This window comes from Cervus canadensis, chromosome 3 (assembly GCF_019320065.1).
Source record: "Cervus canadensis isolate Bull #8, Minnesota chromosome 3, ASM1932006v1, whole genome shotgun sequence".
Taxonomy (NCBI): Eukaryota; Metazoa; Chordata; class Mammalia; order Artiodactyla; family Cervidae; genus Cervus; species Cervus canadensis.
In genome coordinates this window covers 28639329-28653372 of record NC_057388.1, presented here as the reverse complement: position 1 = coordinate 28653372, position 14044 = coordinate 28639329, and the positions used below count along the sequence as shown (strand labels likewise).

General features: G+C 45.0%; 1 protein-coding gene across 4 annotated transcripts in view; it reads left to right on the top strand.

Moving 5' to 3' along the window:
- The first annotated feature begins 3445 nt into the window (after positions 1–3445).
- CDCA7L (cell division cycle associated 7 like) overlaps positions 3446–14044 on the top strand; it is a 45408-nt gene continuing 34809 nt past the window's right edge. Inside the window, exon 1 of one of the 4 annotated variants that reach the window (XM_043462810.1) lies at positions 3446–3659. In XM_043462810.1, coding sequence (XP_043318745.1) covers positions 3636–3659 — 24 coding nt within the window. In that variant the 5' untranslated portion in view covers positions 3446–3635. The remainder of the gene's footprint in view (positions 3660–14044) is intronic. The other 3 variants (XM_043462809.1, XM_043462808.1, XM_043462807.1) reach the window with 3 other exon arrangements.

Below are 14044 nucleotides of genomic sequence, written 5' to 3'. Positions count from 1 at the left end.
AGCATATTAAAAAGCAGAGACATTACTTTGCTAACAAAGGTCCATCTAGTCAAGGCTATGGTTTTTCCAGTGGTCATGTATGGATGTGAGAGTTGGACTGTGAAGAAAGCTGAGCGCCGAAGAATTGATGCTTTTGAACTGTGGTGTTGGAGAAGACTCTTGAGAGTCCCTTGGACTACAAGGAGATCCAACCAGTCCATCCTATAGGAGATCAGTCCTGGGTGTTCATTGGAGGGACTGATGCTGAAGCTGAAACTCCAATACTTTGGCCACCTGATGTGAAGAGCTGACACATTGGAAAAGACCCTGATGCTGGGAGGGATTGGGGGCAGGAGGAGAAGGGGATGACAGAGGATGAGATGGCTGGATGGCATCACCGACTTGATGGACATGTGTTTGAGTAAACTCCGGGAATTTGTGATGGACAGGGAGGCCTGGCATGCTGCGATTCATGGGGTCGCAAAGAGTTGGACACGACTGAGCAACTGAACTGACTGACTGAAAAAATCCCTGCTTCTCCAGAGCAATTTCTCAGAGTAATCTGGGAAGTGAGCTTCTGGGCTGTAGTGTTCAGTTTGACTCAAATAAAACTCCAATTCTTATTATCGATTGCTCATTGATTATTTTTGCTAAAACTTGCTAAAAGTGACCTTTCAATGAAAAAATACTTTCAGAAACAAATAGGGAGAATAAACCAGAGTCATGGCACAGTAAATCAGTAGATTGGGACGGTAGTACCTAAGGAACCTCATTCCTATTTTCTTAATTAAAATGTAAATTTATTTTATTGCCATTACTCACCCTCTCCAGAGCACCAGGCTACCCGATTAAAGGCAAAGAGAGGCATATAAAGCTCAGCAGTTCGAGACATCTGAGTTCTAGCTTGGCTCTGCTAGGTCACCTTGAGCAAGTTTTTTTCAGCCCTCAAAGCCTCAGTTTTCTCATTTGAAAAATGAGGATAGGATTATGTACATCAGATGTTTGTAGTGGTGACTGAGTGAAATATTGCATAAATAGTTCCTAGAACATGGTACTCAATAAATGGCAGGATTATCACTATTGATACTATTCACAACTGTCCACCACCCTAGCCTTTCCAAAATACAATCACATCTGATACTACATGTGTTCATTTTTGTAGAAATACTGTTGCATGGATTAGGCAGATATGCAGTATCCCCATTTTACAGATTAAAAAAAAAAGGAAGCTCAATGATTAGTTCTAAGGTCACCCAGCAGTTGACTTGGATTATAACCATTGCGGTTCTTTAAGTAGGGATCAGAATCACCTGGATGGTGAGCATAACTCAGGTTGCTGGGCCCCACCCCCAGAGTTTGCAATACAGTAGGTCTGAGGTGAGGCCCACTAATTTGGATTTCTTTGCCAGAGCTCAGGTGATGCTGACACTGTTGATCTTAAGACCTCACTTTGCAAAGGCCAAGCTAGACTAGAGCAATGGTTCTCATTAGAATCACCTGGAAACTTAATGGACTCAACAGACCTGTAGCTGCCTCAAGTCCATAGATTTTCTATTACAAATGTGATTCAGTCTTAGCACTAGCATATAAAAACGTGATTATTCCAAGTAAAAAAGGATAAATCACAAAGTAACAACTTGGGGATTTCTACAGTCTGGGAAGTTGTGGGTCTCCCCCCCCCAATATAGTATTTTTTCCTTCCTTACTAAAAATTGAAGTACAGCTGATTTATGATGTGTTAGTTTCAGGGTTACAGCAAAGTGATTCAGGTATATCTGTATCTAAATCTGTCTGCATATCTTTTCAGATTCTTTTCCATTATAGGGTATTACAAGATACTGGATACAGTTCCCGGTGCTATACAGTAGGTCCTTGTTGGTTATATATTTTATATGTAGTAGTGTGTATCTGTTAAACTCCTCCTAATTTATCCCCCCCCTTTCCCCCTTGGTAACTGTAAGTTTTTCTGTTTGTGAATCTGTTTGTCTTGTACATAAGTTCATTTGTATCATTTTTTAAGATTCCACATATAAATGATAACATGATATTTGTCTTTGTCTGACTTCACTTAGTATGATAATCTCTAGGTCCATCCATATTGCTGCAAATGGCATTATTTTATTCTTTTTATGGCTGAGTACTATTCCATTGTATATAAATACATTATCTTTATCCACTCATCTGTCAAGGGACATTTAGGTTACTTATATGTCTTGACTATTGTAAATACTGCTTCAGTGAACACTGGGGTGCATGTATCTTTTTGAATTAGAATTTTCTCCAGATATATGTCCAGGAATGGGACTGCTGGATCATACAGTTATTCTATTTTTAGTTTTCAAAGGAAACTTCATACCACTGTTTGTAGTGGCTGCACCAATTTACATTCCCACCAACAGTGTAGGAAGGTCAAAAAATACCATTAAAACAAAATATGTGTAGAGCCAACTATTTAGGGAAGCTTGCAGCAAAACCTGCTATGACTTCAGGACAATTTATCTACCACCTTCCCTCATACCTATTTCAAGGCTTCCAAAACATCTACCAGTTTAATTCTTCACTCTTCATACTTCAACTCTAGTCTTCCCAGACCTTACCTAAATTAAGTCTCCCTGTTTTACACCACCATAGAACCACTTACCTTTCCCTTCTGGCATCTATTGTAACTCCACATTTACATTTATTTGCATCACTATTACTGAAATTATCACCATTATTATTAAGTAAAGGTTAATAATAACTAAAGTGAATTCATTATTATTAATCAAATTATAATTACATCATTACTACATTTATATCATGTCCGTGGCTGGCTCCCTGCCTGTAAACTCCAACAGAGCAGGGGCCTGTTTTTTGTCCCAGCTTGTGAACCCAGCGCCTGACACACAGTAGTAATTGCTCAGCCAATATCTGTCAGTCTTCCTGACCTGTAAAACTGTCTAGTGGCCTACATGTACAATGTACAATGGTATAGAACAGGCCGTCTGAAGTTCCACGGGAGATTTGCAGTTCCCGACCCTGGGGGCCTGGGTTACCAGTTTTGCAAAGTGAGCCCTGAAGCAAATGTTTTGAGAGGCGTCGGAACCCCGCCCCTTTACAACTACGAAACAAAACAAGTTCTGAGGCAGCCCTAAAATGCTTTCCCTGCTCTGAGACTCTCGTTGCTTGAGAGGCTCTGCGCTCCAGGGCACTACCTGGAATAAACCCTGCAAAGATCTGGCGGGCGCCGCAGTCGGGCGTGCCAGCTGGAGGCTGCGCCGGGACTGCCCCCTCTCATTTCTCCCGCGCGAAACCCGGCCGGACCGCTCCACTCCCTCCCTCCGCTGCAGGGGGGAGCCCGGCGCCCCCAGATTGGCAGCCACCTCGGGCGGTGCCCGGCTGCAGCCCTTCTTGCGCCGCCTGAGAAGCGAAATCCATCGGTCGCGAAGTTTGGGTTGTGTAAGCGGAAGCTCGCGGGCGGGCGCGGCGGGGCGAGTGAGCGGCGCGGGGCGCTCCCCCTGTCCCGGGCGCCGAGTGCGCCCCTCCCCCGGCCCGCCGGAGCTCCGGGCGGGGCGAGCGTGCAGCGTGGCCGCGGGCGTTCTCCGTGCGCCGGGCCCCTGGAGAGCCAGGCTCCCGTGGCCGCGTGCTGGGAGGAGGCCGGAGTCCCGTGGGGAAGGATGGCGTTGGCGACTCGCTCACAGGTGAGGGTCTGGCCGCCCGCCGCAGCCCGGACGCGCCCACGTCTGGCTTCTCTTTGCGCCTGGCTCTGCGCCCCGCCTTGGGCTGGAAACGTGGCCCTCGGCTGCCTGGTTGCGGAGCGGGCGTGCCACGCAGGTGTGTGCGGTGGATGACGGCTGGTCTCCGGCGCGGAGAGGCCGGGTGCGCCCCACGCGGGCGCTCACTGCCGTCTCGGGTGGGACCTCCGGGCTTGCAGGCCATGCTGCTGCGGCCAGGAGCCCCCGGAGTGGACGCACTGGAGGGCAGTGCCTGCGGCGAGGCCGCAGGGACTCAGCGACTGCGTTTGCAGTGCTCATGGGGCTGGGAGGGGGAAGTTTTTTCGGTGCGCGCACCCCACTCTCTGGGATTGGTACGGAGTTGAGTTACGTTTAAGTGTAATTTTCTAAAACAAAACAAAAAAAGTCTTCGAGGATTAGGCAGTTCAACTTGGATAGTTTATAACTATCCAAGTTATAACTTGGAGTTTATAAGGAATGGCTTTTGTATTTGTTCTAGAACTTTTGTAATTGTTTTCAAGGAACTTGTAACTGTTTGGGGGAACTGGTACCGTCATTAGTCCAGGTTCAAAAACAAAGAGCCCCAAGATCCAAATCATATATACAACATCACCCTAGTTACCCGTTGTAGTTGTAACTAGGTCTTTCTTAAAATTTTCATTATCAAGGTTCCAAGTGTTACAGCGGGTGGTGGGAAAATAGCCTTCGCTTCAGTTTTCTTTTTGACTTTGTAAAAAGCGCTTCTCTCTACTTTCTAGTAACGAATACACAGATTTTATTAAGAGGTAAGCAGCAAAAACTTTTTCCAATGTGCGAAAAATAAACGTTTTAGAAAGGGAAGGAAGCAGCTCCTGAGATCCCGAAAGATGCTTTGTGTGAGGCTTGGGGTTTTTCTTGCGTCCGTGAACACCTCGCTCGCTGCTTCCTCCTTACCTCTGGCTGGCGTTCACCTCCTTTCTCCACCTGGGGACCGGGCCTCCCCAGGAGTTGGCAGACCTGAAGGGGAAGGTGTTACCTGAGCCCCTGACACTGCCACCTGTCTGGGTCTGGCCGCACAATCGCGCCACCCATGGTCACTTTGGCCATTTGATGATTTCTGAAGGGCTTCCTGAAAGTGGACACTTGAGAAAAATCTACTGTTGTGAATGTTTTTGAGGAGTGTTTTTAAACTTCTTCAATGAAGGGAGGTATTAAAAACAAGGAAAACTAACTCAAGAAGAGGTGGGACAGGCTTCGTTACTGTTTTTCTGTTAACCACTGGCTCTCACCATACAATCAGTATCGTAGGCCTCTAGGAGGTTTGGGTTTCTCCAGTCTTTAAGCCCTTCTGGAAGGAGCTTCCAACCCCTTGTGAATTTCATCAGAAAATGTATCTTGATGGTGTATCCTTCCTGAGACCTGTTGTTCTGGTGGTACAACATAACAATTCCTGCTTAGGAAATTTTAAATGTCCCAGGATGTGTACTTGGAAATGAACACTTTACTGTCAAATAATGAAGCTAATTTTCTGTAGTGTTAATACTATTTAACCACGTATACAGGTGGAGGTAAGCCACCAATTATATCAGAGCTGTTATGCACCCATTAGGGCAAGTTACTTTTTGTAAGATGATCAGGTTTTTTTTTTTTTTTTTCCCCCTCCGTCTCAGAAGCCCTCCTAATTGGCAGTGGAAATTAAGATTTGTTAGGATATTTTTCGATGGAAATGTTCATCATAGTTTAAGGGTGAGCATATTATAGTGTCTTTAAATGAGTGGAGAATGATTCTACCAGGTGGCAAGGTGACTGTGAATAAAAGCACTTAGTGGACATTTCAGGTGTTAATTAATGTGGCTCTTCCCTGTACCCCCACCATGTGCACAGAGGAGCAAGGGGAGCACTCCAACACACCCTGAAGGGAGGCTCCGCCCAGTGTGCAGTGGGTTTTAATCCCACGCATGCAGCAGATAGAGTTTCCCTCCCTTGCAAAGTGCAGAGCTCAAGGGGCTTCAGTAAAGCAGCTTAGGCCGGCGTTCTGAGTGAAGGGAGGTAGGCAGGGCGGAGACAAGACATGTGTTTAAACTCTGTGGACTTCTTCCTAGCCTCTGCTTTTCTGCAGCTTCACCGGTGTGTCAGATTTGATGTCCTGTGACAGTGATCACACCTCCCATGGGCTCTAGTGCTTGTTGGGCTGACCACTGTGCCTTTGTGCTTTTGTATTGAGTGACAGGAATGATGCCCAATAAAGACTAGGGAATCATTACTGAGCGCTCAGCAGAGAAGCTGGCAGGAGCTGGAGGATGGGCCTGCCTCGGCTTTCTTGTAGAGAGCCTGGGAGTCGAAGAACTGACTCATTGGAAAAGACCCTGATGCTGGGAAAGATTGAAGGCAGGAGGAGAAGGGGACGACAGAGGAGGAGATGGTTGGATGGCATCACCGACGTGATGGACATGAGTTTGAGAAGACTGTGGGAGTTGGTGATGGACAGGGAAGCCAGGCGTGCTGCAGTCCATGGGGTCGCAAAGAGTCGGACATGACTGAGTGACTGAACTGACTGACTGGGAGGTCCTGAATGTTGGTGTGATCTTTTTACCCTCTTCTAGCACTGGGGTGCCTGTGGGATCCTTAGAGAAGGAAATAATTCTAAATGTTCTCATGTATTGCATGAGCATGCTGTCTGGATGAGGAAAGGAATTTATCTTTTTTTAAAAAATTTATGGACTCATTTTAAGGAGGATAATTACAAAATCATAATGGTTTTTGCCATACATCAGTATGAATCGGCCATAGACGTATGTGTCCCCTCCCACCTCCCTCCCCACAGGAATTTTTCTGATGGTGATCTCACAGCCACAAAGTGTACTCATCTGATCCTCTGACTTAAAACATGTGCCCAGAGTCCCAGAAGCTGGTCACAGAGGGCAGTCATTTATGACATCTTAGAAGGCCTGCACAATGATTTGTCATTTTAATAATCCCGTGTTTAAAAGGCCACTTGTTTTTTTTTTGTTTGTTTTTTTTTAAAAAGCTATTTGTTCTTCCTTTTGATGTACTGCTGACCTCCCACCCATAAAAGAGCTGAATTCTCAGTGGTCAGGCGAAACCTCAGCACAGCATTTTCTATCTGATCAGGTGTATGGGGACAGAGAATCGTAAGATGCTTACGTGATTTAAAACAGTTTAGGAACAGTGCAGTAATGTAAAGCCATTCAGATGGAGTAGTGTAGGCATGCTAATTTTAAATTGCCCTTAAGCGTTCTCTTATTACTCTCTGAACCACAGTACAGAATTTGTACCTCCAAGATACAGTTTTGATTTGTAAAGGACGTAGCTTTATGCATCAAAATGGAATCGATACAGGCTGCTTGGGGAAGAATGTGCTGTGCTTAGTCGTTCAGTTGTGTCCGACTCTTTGCAACCCCATGGAATGTAGCCTGCCAGGCACCTCTGTCCCTGGGGATTCTCCAGGCAGGAATGCTGGAGTGGGTTACTATGCCCTCCTCCAGGGGATCTTCGCCGCCCAGAGATTGAACCCAGGTCTCCCACGTTGCAGGCGGATTCTTTACCATCTGAGCCACCGGGGAAGCCCTGGGGAGGAATAGAGATAAAATATTTGTGGGATCATTACTTTTCTTTTTGAAAAGCAGTGGTCTGTAGGAGTTTTTAAATGGGACCATTCAGAGGCATAGTTGGCATATAGCTGAAGTTAACATGCCAGGATAATTTTCTTATGTCATGGTAAATGCCCTGGGTATAGTGCAAAAAAGTAGGTTGTGAAGTCCCACCGTGAAAGAGGCCAGAGTTTTGGTTCAAGTAGTTGATGGTTTCCTGCTTCATAATCATCAGCTGATGAGAGAAGTCCCCCTGACTGGTTTAGTTCTTTTAGTGGCTACTGGGTGCTTAAGCATTACAATGTCAGTTATTGTGGAAGAAACAAGAGACTCCTAAAACACTGTTCTTTCCCCAAGACCCAGTCAGCGATCACTCTGGAGCTGCTTGGCTCTTCTGCCTTTGACAGAGTTCAGCTGGCTGTTACTCTGAGCTGGGAGGCGGACCTAGGCGGCCTTCAGTTTTGGGGGTAGAGGCCTTAAGAGTCATCTTTATCCCTGCCCTCCAAGGAAAGCCCTGCTGTAGTTAACGTTAACAGATTTCCTCCTCACTGTGGTGATGTGAAGTAGGTGATGTGAAGTAGGTTGCATTATCTGCATCAATGTATGACAAAACCCACTGAAATGTTGTGAAGTAATTAGCCTCCAACTAATAAAAAAATAAATTAAAAAAAAAATAAAGATAAGGCTGATAGACTGATTTCCTTGGAGTAGCCTAGTGTGAAAGGAGCTGAATCAGAACTCTGTCTGCAGAGCCGGGGCCTAACTCTTGCTGCTAGACATGATCAAGGACACACCAGGTTTAAACTGTGTAAATAGAAGTAGGTGTCAGCGGTCTGGGACTTTCTTATACCTTTGTCCCTCCCTTTAAAGAGAAGAGCTGGGGTGTTAACCGAAGCTCATCTAGTTCTTTTTAAGGAACTGGACAAGTTATGCTTTGAGCAGGATTTCTTGGGTGCTGGCTGTAAAAGTCAGTTTGGGAATGTGAAGAAGATCCACAAAGTTTTTACATAGGATTGACTTTTAGATGAATTTTGTGTTGTACAAATAACACCCTGTTCACAGAAGCTGAAAGGGAGACAAACTAATCTATTGCTCTACCTCGCTGCTCTCTGGGTATCATTTTCTAGTTATTTTTCATTCCCTGTTTGCCTGTGTCCAGTCACCATTTTTGCTTAACTTCCATGGTATGCTGTTGAATTTTATAGTATGATTGCTGTTTGAATCCTGCTTTCTTTAGCACTGTCCATACTATTTTTCGGAGTAGCTTGGAGGTCTTTACAGTTTTCATTTTCATTCAGATGAGTGTTTTATGTATTTTCTGTTGAACATTTTTTATTTATTAACAAATACATTTAAGAAACTTTGCAATGACCGTCTTGGGGTGGTGCATACTCTATGCCCTGTGTTGAAGAAAATGCTGTTTTTAATTGCTGTTTCCTTATCATGTACTTAGTATTTGATGGGACATGATTGTCAGTAGGTGAGCACCTGGAACATACTGTCTTCCTAAGGCATTTCTCCGTTGGTTGTGTTAGCTGACAGAAGGCACTTTGTGCTCAAGTTAGAATCAGGGCTCATGATAACTGGCCTGGAATAACGACTATTTTCATCCTGAACTTAGAGCCCCCAAGCTAAGCCTTCTTTGCTCTTGCTTTATTTTGGCTGTAAATTGTCTTCTAGGTGGCATTCCCGAAAATGTGTTTTCCTTGATGTTGTGGATGTCTAGAGATCAAACAGTAGGTTCACTCATTATAAAGCTCTTTCTGAGAGTTCAGAAAACAAAGGTATTTCTTGATGTGCTGGTTATAATAGATGGGTGCAGTTTGTAAAATGTCACCATGCTGTATGCTTAAGATCTAGACATTTTCTGGTTTCGTGTTGCTCATAAAACAGCATAACATGGGCTGCCAGGTGTGTGGTGACAGCTTTCCCAGGTTGTCCTGCCAGTTGAACTGGTATCCTGAGGGCTGGGCGTAGTCCATGGGACCCCCTCTCCTGTTCCCCCAAACCCTGCATAGCAACAGCACTGCTTGTGGGCTGCTGCTGCTAAGTCACTTCAGTTGTGTCCGACTCCCTGTGACCCCACAGACGTCAGCCTACGAGGCTCCTCCGTCCATGGGATTTTCCAGGCAAGAGTACTGGAGTGGGGTGCCATTGCCTTCTCCTGCTTGTGGGCAGCCCCCCATATTTAAAGCTCTGCTTCTGAGGACCCTATGTACCTGGCAAATTTCTTTGAGTCTTTTTGGCACAAGACCTGGCCGTCCCTCGGCTGCCTGCTGGTAGACACCCCCTCTGCTTGGAGAGCCCAGGATTTACCCCAGGGTGATGGCTGATCACCCCAAATCATGTGGCAAGCCAAAATGATAATTATCCCAGTGAGTGAAGGGCCTGGCATATCATGCGTGCTCAGTCATGTCTGACTCTTTAGGGCCCCATGGACTGCAGCCTGTTAGCCTCTTCTGTCCATGGAATTTTCCAGGCAAGAATATTGTAGCAGGTTGCCATTTCCCACTCCAGAGGATCTTCCTGACCTAGGGATCAAACCTGTGTCTCCTTCATTGGCAGATGGATTCTTTAACACTGGTGCCTCCTGGGAAGCCCCTGGCATATCACAGCTGTTAAATATTTGTTGAGTTTTTAAAGAAAGATGGTTTAGGATTGTCATTGTATAGTGAGTGCAGGCATGAGTTACAACAGGCTGGAGCAGAGCTTCTGGAAATTTTTGTTGGACTAATCCATGGTGGAGGCCAGTTCGCGCCTGCCACAGCGGCCTGGAGGTGTGCAGTCTCACTCTGCCTGTGCAGGAGATGTTCCCATTAATCTTGTTTCGTCTTTAAAAGTCATGCCTATTGCATGATACGATTTTATTTGTTTGTATCAAGAATGATATTTTAAATTACTCTTCTGGGAAAAAAACTTCCTCTCCCTTTTCCCTCCTGTGGTCCTGAAAGCCCTCTGGCTGTCATTGAGCTCCCCAGCTTAAGCAGCATGGAACTGCCAAGTATAAAATTTAGAACTTGGACATTTAATAAGCCCTGAAATATATATCTACCTGTCCACTCCCCCAACCTGCTCCATCCTTTTACTTAAAACTCCATGACTCTGAAGGCGGTTGGGGGGGAGTGTGGTTATCATTGATACTGAATTCTCGAAGAATATTTTTTTAATGCAAAATGCCTAGTGCCCTTTATTTTGTTCTCCAGTAACATTGGTTTAGAATAGAAAGTTAAAAGTGCATTGAAAAATCATTTATTTTTTAAGTTTTATTTTTTATTGAAGTATAGTTGATTTACAGTGTTGTGTTAGTTCTTCTTTGCTGTGGTGGTGGTGGTTTAGTCGCCTAGTTGTGTCTGACTCTCTACGACCCCATGGACTATAGCCTCCCAGGCTCCTCTGTCCATGGGATTCTCCAGGCAGGAATGCTGGAGTGGGTTGTCATTTCCTTCTCCAGGGGATCTTCCCAACCCAGGAATCGAACCCGGGTCTCCTCCTTGCAGGCAGATTCTTTGCCAACTGAGCTATGTGGGAAGCCCTTCTTTGCTGTAGCAAAGTGATTTAGTTATACATATGTATATTCTTTTTCATATCCTTTTCCATTATGGTTTATTATAGGATGTTGAATGTAGTCCCCTGTGTTGTACAGTAGGACCTTGTTTATTTTATATAAATTCTATTATATATATATAAATGCAATATTTGCAAATCCCAAACTCTTGATTTATCCCTCCCCCACCTCCTTTCCCCTTTGGTAACCATAAGTTTGTTGTCTATGTCTGTGAGTCTGTTTCTGTTTTGTAAATAAGTTTATCTATATCATATTTTAGATTTCACATATAAATGATATCATATGGTATTTGTCTTTATTTTTCTAACTTACGTCACTTAACATGATAATCTCAAGGTCTATCCATGTTGCTGCAAATGGCATTGTTTTGTTATTATTCATGGATAATATCTGTGTGTGTGTATACACACAACGCATCTTCTTTATGCATTCATGCGTCAGTGGACATTTAGGTTGCTTCCATGTCTTGGCTGTTGTAAATAGTGCTCTGTGAACATTGGGGTGCAGTGTTCTGTTTTTTTTTTTTTTAATTAGCATTTTCATATTTTCCTGATACATGGCCAGGAGTGGGATTGCTGGATCATATGGCAACTCTATTTTTAGTTTTTTGAGGAACTTCCATACTGTTTTCTAAATGTCTGTACCAATTTGCATTCCCACCCACAGTGTATGGGGGATTCCTTATTCTCTACGCTTTCTCCAGCATTTATTATTTGTAGACTTTTAAAGGTGTCTATTCTAACTAGTGTGAGGTGACAACCTCGTTGTATAGTTTTGATTTGCATTTCTCTAATAATTTGCCATGTTGAGCATGTTTTCATGTGCTTGTTGGCCATCTGTATGCCCTTCTTTGGAGAAATGTCTACTTAGGTCTGCTGCCCATTTTTTGATTTTTTTTTTTTATTGAGCAATGTGGGTTGGTTGTATATTTTGGGAATTAAACATTTGATGGTAACATCGTTTGCAAATATTTTCTCCCGTTTTGTAAGTTGTCTTTTCATTTTGTTTATGGCTTATATGCTGCGCAAAAGCTTTTAAGTTCGATTAGGTCCCATTTGTTTATTTTTACTTTCATTTCTATTGTTTGGGAAACTGACTGAGAAAGCATCGCTGTGATTAATGTCAGAGAATGTTTTGCCTGTTTTCTCTTCTCAGAGTTGTATGGTCCTACGCCTTATATTTAAGTCTTTAAGCCATGTTGAGTTATGGTATGATGGTGTGTTCTAATTTTACTGGTTTACATGTGGCTGTCCAGCTTTCTCAGTACCACTTGCTGAAGAGACTCCTTCCTCCATTGTATATTCTTGCTTCCTTTGCTGAAGATTAATTGGCCATAGGTGTGTGGATTTATTTCTGGGCTCTCTGTTTTCTTCCATTGATCCATATTTCTGATTTTGTGCCAATACTAAACTGTTAAAAATTATGTTTATTCTTGTTTGTTTTGTTTTTTTTTTTACTAACAGTTGGTCCCAGTTGGGGGAGGGGGGGGCTTCCCAGGTGGGGCAGTGGTAATGAATCCGCCCGACAACGCAGGGGTTCATTCCCTGGGTTGGGAAGATCCCCTGGAGGAAGGCATGGCAACCCATTCCGTATTCTTGCCTGGAGAATCCCATGGACAGAGGAATGTAACAGGCTACAGTTCATGGGGTCGCAAAGAGTCATACTGAGCATGCACACACACCGATTTATTTGGGGGGTTTTTTATTAAAATAGTTGAAGCCAGTGGGGCCTCATGTAGCCTTTCTTGTACATGCACATGACCTCTTGCAGAAGGTTTTCTTTACCTGACTAAAAAAAAATAAAAACTGCCTTGTTCTCTTTTCCCACACTGATAGCTTCAAAAATTCACTGAAAAGAGCATCTAGTTGTCCTTGTGATCTTTGTTGTACTAAGTGATCCTCTTCCCCAGCTGTAATTGGGAACTGAGAAAGGACGCACTCCTAGGGAGTGTGTACATTCACTGTGGCACAAAGCCAGGAGCCAAGTGGTGTCAGCAGCCTGCACGGGCCGGCATCCCAGGGATTGTTCAGCGTGCTTTCCCCTAGCAGGGCAGAAGTGTGTCAAGAGGATCCCTCTATAAAGGTTTCCAGGGCTGGGCTGTGGGGTGAAGAGCCTGTCTCCTGGCCCCTCAGGAGTGTGCAGATCTGTCCAGTGCTTGTCTGCGTTGAGCACAGGGACAGCGGCTTACCAAAAGACGGTGTACCCCTGCCCCATGTTCTCCAGACTCCCGCGTCCACCTGTGAATTTCCTGCACATCCTCTAGGCTGACTTCATCCCACATCTGTGTGGACGTGGCCGACCTCGTGGCCCCTAGAATTCTTCGGTTCATCACGCCGTGACTGGGTCAGGTGCCCTCCTGGGCTGACCTCCCTGTTTGCATTTACTGCACCACATCGACACTGACTGGATCGTCCACGTCACCCTCCCCCTGTGACTCACTGCTCATTGGGTCCTTGAGCACACGTTCGTACAATTACACTCTGTGATCACTTTTAATAACGAACACTGACACAGCGTCTTCTACTTCAGGGAATGCTTTCCGGTCACAGTTTGGAAGCCATCAGAGCTCTGTACAAATATTCTTGTTCTTTTGGTAACCGGGAGGAATGCATTTTCCTGGCCCCTGAAACAGGCAAGACTTACATGTGCTCTGGCCAATGAAATGTGAGAGAAGTCAGGTGACGTCCTCTAAAGCCAGCGCATCATCTCCCTTGTCATGCTGCCTCTGCCCGTGTTCCTGACTGTGGAAACTGTCAGCCTGGGTCCTGTGTGAGGACGGCGTGCAGCTGGCCCACCTGGCCAGCCCAGGGCCAGCGTGTTCTGTGGACAGGAAAGAAGGCTTTCTTGCTTTAGAGCGTTCAGACGTGGAGTCGTCTGCTGCTGCTCCATAATCTGTCCTGTCCTGACGGACATGCAAAGGCATGTGTGTTTCAGTCCGGATTCTGTGGCTCTCACCTGAGTGAACTGGTGTCACGGTGGTGATAGAAGTCACAAGGAGGGGAATGCGCCTGTTGTCAGGGCTTCGGGGATGTCAGTGCCCTGTGTCAGGCAGGGCAGAAGTGTCCCGTAGGGAGAAGCCACCAAAATGTCAATAGCAGCTTGTTGAAAACCACTGAGAGCAGACTAGTTTGATTTGACAATCAGTCTTTTAGAGTGCAGAGAAATCTTAACATTGGCTTCACACTTCCTGTCTGCTG